General features: G+C 45.9%; 1 protein-coding gene across 1 annotated transcript; it reads left to right on the top strand.

Moving 5' to 3' along the window:
* Nucleotides 1-1,028: 1,028 nt before the first annotated feature.
* LOC140910006 (uncharacterized) lies at nt 1,029-7,859 on the top strand. The gene is made up of 3 exons (XM_073340108.2): nt 1,029-1,727; nt 2,317-2,584; nt 7,685-7,859. Exons 1-3 carry the CDS (start codon nt 1,145-1,147, stop codon nt 7,857-7,859), a joined length of 1,026 nt encoding a protein of 341 aa, XP_073196209.2. The 5' UTR covers nt 1,029-1,144.
* Nucleotides 7,860-8,555: the final 696 nt, after the last annotated feature.

Genomic DNA, 8,555 nt, shown 5'->3' with positions numbered 1-8,555 from the left:
AGTTATGTGAAAATGACCTTTTAAGAAACTTTGATACTGAAAACTTTTAGGTTATCGACATTGGTATTTTATTCTGTTTTCAGTGCTATTGGTCACTATTCATTAGTTAAGACAGAGCTGCCTTCATGACCATTAGAACTTGTGCATAGGTTTAAACCATATTACTATCTTTTAATTTACCATTCAACTTTATCCATTATTAACAGCCCTTTTCAGTTATTGGTATTCAACAGCACTTCATTAGATAGGATTTCTTTAGGTCTTTAGACCTTGCCTCAACTTCTTTCAAGTTTTGGTTTTATATCATCTTGCACATGAGTGTCACAACAGAAAAAGTCAGAGCTGACTCAGGAAAGCCTCCTTATTTGGGAAAGCACTTAGTCATGTGCTTAAATTTAAGCAGGTCTTTCAGTGCTTTCCTGAATTGTGGCCAAAGAATGGATCTCTGTTTCCACTGTGCCACTAGTGTATGAGCTAACAGTTGCAGCTATAATAATGACTCATAAGTATTGCAGCTTGTTAAGAATAGTTTAAAAGTGCTGACCCCCCTCATCCACCCTCTTACTCTACCATAAGAAGTTATAAATGATCTTTAAGGCCCTTTCCATAAAGAAGAAGCGGCCCACCTTCAAAATGTATGTTTCACTTAGGTCCTGTACCAAGGCGTGGCTCCACTCGTCTTCTTCCCTGCGGAAACGGCACAGACTCCAGTGGTTGTGCATTCATTCAGACCTTTTATTTTAAGTTCTCTTAACCATTACCACAAGGATCCCCATATAACAGTCTAAGCCCTGGTCTACACTAGGACTTTAGGTCGAATTTAGCAACGTTAAATCGATTTAAACCTGCACCCGTCCACACAGTGAAGCCCTTTATTTCGACATAAAGGGCTCTTAAAATAGATTTCCTTACTCCACCCCTGACAAGTGGATTAGCGCTTAAATAGACGTTCCCAGCTCGAATTTGGGGTACTGTGGACACAATTTGATGGTATTGGCCTCCGGGAGCTATCCCAGAGTGCTCCATTCTGACCGCTCTGGACAGCACTCTCAACTCAGATGCACTGGCCAGGTAGACAGGAAAAGAACCGCGAACTTTTGAATCTCATTTCCTGTTTGGCCAGCGTGGCAAGCTGCAGGTGACCATGCAGAGCTCATCAGCACAGGTGACCATGATGGAGTCCCAGAATCGCAAAAGAGCTCCAGCATGGACCGAACGGGAGGTATGGGATCTGATCGCTGTTTGGGGAGAGGAATCCGTGCTATCAGAACTCCGTTCCAGTTTTCGAAATGCCAAAACCTTTGTGAAAATCTCCCAGGGCATGAAGGACAGAGGCCATAACAGGGACCCGAAGCAGTGCCGCGTGAAACTGAAGGAGCTGAGGCAAGCCTACCAGAAAACCAGAGAGGCGAACAGCCGCTCTGGGTCAGAGCCCCAAACATGCCGCTTCTATGATGAGCTGCATGCCATTTTAGGGGGTTCAGCCACCACTACCCCAGCCGTGTTGTTTGACTCCTTCAATGGAGATGGAGGCAATACGGAAGCAGGTTTTGGGGACGAAGAAGATGAGGAGGAGGAGGAGGTTGTAGATAGCTCACAGCAAGCAAGCGGAGAAACCGGTTTTCCCGACAGCCAGGAACTGTTTCTCACCCTAGACCTGGAGCCAGTACCCCCCGAACTCACCCAAGGCTGCCTCCTGGACCCAGCAGGCGGAGAAGGGACCTCTGGTGAGTGTACCTTTTAAAATGCTATACATGGTTTAAAAGCAAGCATGTGAAAGGATTACTTTGCCCTGGCATTTGCGGTTCTCCTAGATGTAGTCCTAAAGCCTTTGCAAAAGGTTTCTGGGGAGGGCAGCCTTATTTCGTCCTTCATGGTAGGACACTTTTATCACTCCAGGCCAGTAACACATACTCGGGAATCACTGTAGAACAAAGCATTGCAGTGTATGTTTGCTGGCATTCAACCAAAATCCGTTCTTTCTCTCTCTGTGTTATCCTCAGGAGAGTGAGATATAATTCATGGTCACCTGGTTGAAATAGGGTGCTTTTCTTCAGGGACACTCAGTATAGCCCATTCCTGCTGGGCTGTTTGCCTGTGGCTGAACAGAAATGTTCCCCGCTGTTAGCCACAGGGAGGGGGGGAAGGTTGAGGGGGTAGTCACGCGGTGGGAGGAGGCAAAATGCGACCTTGTAACGAAAGCACATGTGCTATGTATGTAATGTTAACAGCAAGGTTTACCCTGAAAGAGTGTAGCGACTGTTTTATAAAATGTGTCTTTTTAAATACCGCTGTCCCTTTTTTTTTCTCTACCAGCTGGATGTGTTTCAATGATCACAGGATCTTCTCCTTCCCAGAGGCTAGTGAAGCTTAGAAAGAAAAAAAAACGCACTCGAGATGAAATGTTCTCCGAGCTAATGCTGTCCTCCCACACTGACAGAGCACAGACGAATGCGTGGAGGCAAATAATGTCAGAGTGCAGGAAAGCACAAAATGACCGGGAGGAGAGGTGGAGGGCTGAAGAGAGTAAGTGGCGGGCTGAAGAGAGTAAGTGGCGGGCTGAAGAGAGGGCTGAAGCTCAAATGTGGGGGCAGCGTGATGAGAGGAGGCAGGATTCAATGCTGAGGCTGCTGCAGGACCAAACCAGAATGCTCCAGTGTATGGTTGAGCTGCAGCAAAGGCAGCTGGAGCACAGACTGCCACTGCTGCCCCTCTGTAACCAACCGCCTTCCTCCCCAAGTTCCATAGCCTCCACACCCAGACGCCCAAGAACGCGGTGGGGGGGCCTCCGGCCAACCAGCCACTCCACAACAGAGGATTGCCCAAAAAAAAGAAGGCTGTCATTCAATAAATTTTAAAGTTGTAAACTTTTAAAGTGCTGTGTGGCATTTTCCTTCCCTCCTCCACCACCCCTCCTGGGATACCTTGGTAGTCATCTCCCTATTTGTGTGATGAATGAATAACGAATGCATGACTGTGAAGCAGCAATGACTTTATTGCCTCTGCAAGCGGTGATTAAAGGGAGGAGGGGAGGGTGGTTAGCTTACAGGGAAGTAGAGTGAACCAAGGGGCGGGGGGTTTCATCAAGGAGAAACAAACAGAACTTTCACACTGTAGCCTGGCCAGTCATGAAACTGGTTTTCAAAGCTTCTCTGATGCGTACCGCGCCCTCCTGAGCTCTTCTAACCACCCTGGTGTCTGGCTGCGCGTAACCAGCAGCCAGGCGATTTGCCTCAATCTCCCACCCCGCCATAAACGTCTCCCCCTTACTCTCACAGATATTGTGGAGCACACAGCAAGCAGTAATAACAGTGGGAATATTGGTTTCGCTGAGGTCTAAGCGAGTCAATAAACTGCGCCAGCGCGCCTTTAAACGTCCAAATGCACATTCTACCACCATTCTGCACTTGCTCAGCCTGTAGTTGAACAGCTCCTGACCACTGTCCAGGCTGCCTGTGTACGGCTTCATGAGCCATGGCATTAAGGGGTAGGCTGGGTCCCCAAGGATACATATAGGCATTTCAACATCCCCAACAGTTATTTTCTGGTCTGGGAAGAAAGTCCCTTCCTGCAGCTTTTGAAACAGACCAGAGTTCCTGAAGATGCGAGCGTCATGCACCTTTCCCGGCCATCCCACGCTGATGTTGGTGAAACGTCCCTTGTGATCCACCAGAGCTTGCAGCACTATCGAAAAGTACCCCTTGCGGTTTATGTACTCGGCGGCTTGGTGCTCCGGTGCCAAGATAGGGATATGGGTTCCGTCTATAGCCCCACCACAGTTAGGGAATCCCATTGCAGCAAAGCCATCCACTATGACTTGCACATTTCCCAGGGTCACTACCCTTGATATCAGCAGATCTTTGATTGCGTGAGCTACTTGCATCACAGCAGCCCCCACAGTAGATTTGCCCACTCCAAATTGATTCCCGACTGACCGGTAGCTGTCTGGCGTTGCAAGCTTCCACAGGGCTATCGCCACTCGCTTCTCAACTGTGAGGGCTGCTCTCATCCTGGTATTCATGCGCTTCAGGGCAGGGGAAAGCAAGTCACAAAGTTCCATGAAAGTGCCCTTACGCATGCGAAAGTTTCGCAGCCACTGGGAATCGTCCCAGACCTGCAACACTATGTGGTTCCACCAGTCTGTGCTTGTTTCCCGAGCCCAGAATCGGCGTTCCACAGCATGAACCTGCCCCATTAGCACCATGATGCATGCATTGGCAGGGCCCATGCTTTCAGAGAAATCTGTGTCCATGTCCTGATCACTCACGGGACCGCGCTGACGTCGCCTCCTCGCCCGGTATCGTGTTGCCATGTTCTGGTGCTGCATATACTGCTGGATAATGCGTGTGGTGGTTGATGTGCTCCTAATTGCCAAAATGAGCTCAGCGGCCTCCATGCTTGCCTTGGTATGGCGTCCGCACAGAAAGAAGGCGCGGAACGATTGTCTGCCGTTGCTCTGACAGAGGGAGGGGCGACTGACGACACGGCTTACAGGGTTGGCTTCAGGGAGCTAAAATCAACAAAGGGTGTGCCTGTACATCAAGGAGTATTTCAGGCAGGACTTCACGGAGGGTTCCAATAAGAAATGGTGCACCAAAGTTATCGTTGTTATTGGAACAAGGAGGTTAGCCTGGCCTCTGATTGATACATGGCTAGATTAACCTCGCTGCGCCTTCTCTGTGACTGACTGCAGTGTGATCTAGACAGGGGAGGAGGAAAATGAGTACAAAACAAATCTGGTCTATTTCTTGTTCTGACCCACTCCATCTATCCTTTAGATCTTTGGCTGGCAGCAGACAAAAAAGGCGCGAAATGATTGTCTGCCCTTGCTTTCACGGGGGGAGGGAGGGTGGGAACGGGGTCCTGACGATATGTACCCAGAACCACCCGCGACAATGTTTTAGCCCCATCAGGCATTGGGATATCAACCCAGAATTCCAATGGGCAGCGGAGACTGCGGGAACTGTGGGATAGCTACCCACAGTGCAATGCTCCAGAAGTCGACGCTTGCCTCGGTACTGTGGAAGCGCTCCGCCGAGTTAATGCACTTAGAGCATTTTCTGTGGGGACACACACACTCGAATATATAAAACCGATTTCAAAAAAACCAACTTCTATAAATTCGACCTAATTTCGTAGTGTAGACATACCCTAAGAATATCTACAGTGGTTTGGCCTGCTTCTCATGGGCAGATGAGACGAGAGGTCTCCCTTCCCTGAGGCCTCAATGTGACTCAGCTAGCCCTGTTCCCATTCCCATGTCCCCCAGGGGGACAACCATCCTGTGCCTTTTTATCAGATTTAGGCTGATGTGCTAATTGGCTTCTTATCCCACACAGCCTGCCAGATTATCTAATTACTGCAATCAGCTTTCCCTGGGGAAATAATTGGCATCTAAGTGACTAAAAGTCTGGTTCACTTGTTAGCCTCTACCACTCTGTCAAGGGGCCCTTTAGGACATTGTCCAGTGAAGGTGGCAGAAGCTTCAGATCAAGAGTTCCACTTTAATGTCAAACTCTGCATCCACAGAGAATATTTTTGTTACAGATTAATCTTCTTAAACAGCACCCTGATAATTCCACATTTAATTGGGACACTACCAGCTGACAGTTCCAACATAATGCATTTCAGTTATTCTGAACAATAGTTAATAGCACATTGTAATGGTATGCCTATTGGCCTACAAGACTATTCACTGTAGTTTACAGTTATCATCTGGGGTCTGCTGGCATAAATTTTCTGCTGCTGTTTGTTCTCTTTTGGTATCTTCCCTGCTGGGGGCATGTGCCCTCTGCCCTCCCCCCCATTAATGAAATAGAAAATATCTATAAACACAGAAGTAAATCCCATTCACTGTTGCCAAAGTGATAAAGATGATGCAACCACTTCTTCCCATGCTCTGAAGTGTCCTTAGCCTCGGTTTGCTGGCAGCTGGGAATGGGCGACAGGGGATGTATCACTTGATGATTACCTGGTCTATTCATTCCCTCTGAAGCACCTGGCATTGGCCACTGTCAAAAGACAGGATACTGGGCTAAGTGGACCATTGGTCTCACACACTATGGCCATTCTTATGTTCTCCCCTACCACATTCACACAGCAGCAGAGCAAGAAGTAAACTAGAGCTGACTGGAGGAAAACTAATTTGTGACAAATGTCAAGGTTTCAAAACTTGTTTTTGTTCCCATCCCAATGGAGATCAAAGCTTACAGAACATTTTCGTGAAACAGAGGTGTCTTGGAAATCTCTCTTTTTGGAATGAAAAGGTCAGGTTTTGATTCCTCTCCCTCTCTCTTCAGAGGTGAACAGAGTGTCCACCCTGTATCTCAGGAACCTTCCATCAAAATACTAAACTTTGCAAACCTCAAAAACTTTGCTGAAATCAATCTCCACAAAACATTGTGCCTTTGACCAAAAAAAAAAAAAAAAAAAAAAAAAAATGGATCTTTCAATGAAAGCACATTTTGTTCAAAAATGTTCTGATCAGCTCTAATGGAAAGTATGCTCACTTGCTGGCCAGTGCTTCATGACTTAAAAGGACAATGAGCATCAGACTGGGGCCCAGGCCCCTAATCCGTTTGTGCATTTTCTGCAGTAGATTTTACTTGCTAGGAAACTGCATAATACTCTTTTAGGGGGCAGAATTAAGAGGTGGTGCAGAATACATCCTTCTGGCCTTGCCTAGGTCCTCCTCTTCTGCACTGCAAGGCTGGCACCCCATGACATTTACATGATGCAGGGCAGAATTTTACCCACAAAGCATACACAGGACCTGCTGGTACTTTGCACAATTGCTTAATTGGTACATTTGTGTATCTACCAGGATAGGCCAAGTAAGAAGATTCTACTATAGTTATTTGCCTTAAATGCACATTGTAGCAGTGACCAACATTATAACTTTTTAGATTAAATCTATTGCATTATAATCAGAGATCATTTGCTATTATAATGATTTTAACCTTGGGTTTCATAACATCCTGAAATTACTTCTTTTGCCATCTGATTTCCTCCCATGCTCTTATGCATTTGACAGGAAATGTATTCAGATTCTGTTCAGTTCCTTTGCATGTATAACACTGGTCTATTGGTTCTATTAGACATTATTAGGAGTTGTGGGTTAAGCATAAGGAATCACATAACATGTGCAATTTGCCCGAGACATTTCCCTGCACACACACCTACAGAATACAAGGTTAGCCAAAATAAAAGTCTTGCTAAAGGAGAATTAGAAAGATGGAAATGGTTGATTAGTGAGCATCTGTTTCTTTTTGAGTTACTGTTTTTCCCCCCTCAGTCATGCAATGACAACAATTCTGTGGGAAACTAATTTTATAGCCAGGTTGCTTTCAGCTGAGAAAAGTAAAGCAACTTGTCTATAAAGTTACCTGGGCCTGATCCTGTCAGATGCTGAGTACCTGCTGAGGTGCTGACTGAACTGGAAGCCTCAGCACCAGGCCCATTGTGAGTTAATGACTCAGCTGAGAAACCACATGCAAAGCACACTTTTACAGGAGCTAGAGAACTAATATTTCATAGGAGTAAAAGTTCTGTGACTAAGACATGAATACATGAAATAATGATACTTACCTACTTCATAGGATGGCATGTGGAATCCTTGGATGGGTGACTCAATAGAAGTGTTTTTACCATTCCTAATTTTCAAAATTTCACATTGTTTTACTAGCACAAGAACCACAAGATGGAAAGACTTTATAAAAGGAAAAAAGACTGAGTTAAATGAAATTGGAGGAAAAGGAGAGAGAAAAAGTACATTAGACAGTCTTATTGAACTGAAGATGCAGAAATCCCTGGTGTATGTACAAGTGGGAGCTGGCCAAAACTGTTTGAAACTTGTTTAAAAGGGTCTTTTTTAAAAAAAGAAAATTTTCCACAGAAAATACTCATTTTTTCAAAAATTTGATTTGTTTTTTAAATTTTGTTTGAACAAAAACAGTTAGCTCCCTGGAACGACAGCTGCCTAGCTCTGGCAGAGTTTAGAGCAGCAGGGGGGCTGCTCTAATTTACTTCCACCACTGCTACAAGATTTGTAATGGGCATTATGCCATTGAAGAATCAAGAATTGTGGAGCTTTGCTCCACCATGACCCTTTCTGGGAATGGACAACAAGGGATGGATCTCTCGGTGATTGCCTGTTCTGTTCATTCCCTCTGAAGCACCTGGCATGGGCCACTATCAGAAGACAGGATACTGGTCTGGATGGACCATTGTTCTTACCCAGGATGGTCATTCTTATGTCCATGCCATGCCCCCAATACACCCCTCTCTTCACTTTTGATAGGAATGCTGAGATGGCTGGCTCAGGGGCAATGAAGCCACCTCTGCCAGCTTTCCACCAGCAGAGAGTTCCCTACACAAGAATTCTTCCTGGCTACCTCTGGCTATTTTAAGGACACTTTGTGCCACTTATGCAGCAAAAAGTGACTTTAGTGGATTAGAGAGCCCATCCCAACATATACATTACAGTATTTTGTCTGAGTTTTTCTTCTATTTATTATTACATCCTTCTTGCTCCAGTGTCGGTACACAGGGTAGAA

The sequence above is a fragment of the Lepidochelys kempii genome, chromosome 4 (genome assembly GCF_965140285.1).
Source record: "Lepidochelys kempii isolate rLepKem1 chromosome 4, rLepKem1.hap1, whole genome shotgun sequence".
Lineage (NCBI taxonomy): Eukaryota > Metazoa > Chordata > Testudines > Cheloniidae > Lepidochelys > Lepidochelys kempii.
This window is presented reverse-complemented; position numbering and strand designations above follow the sequence as displayed.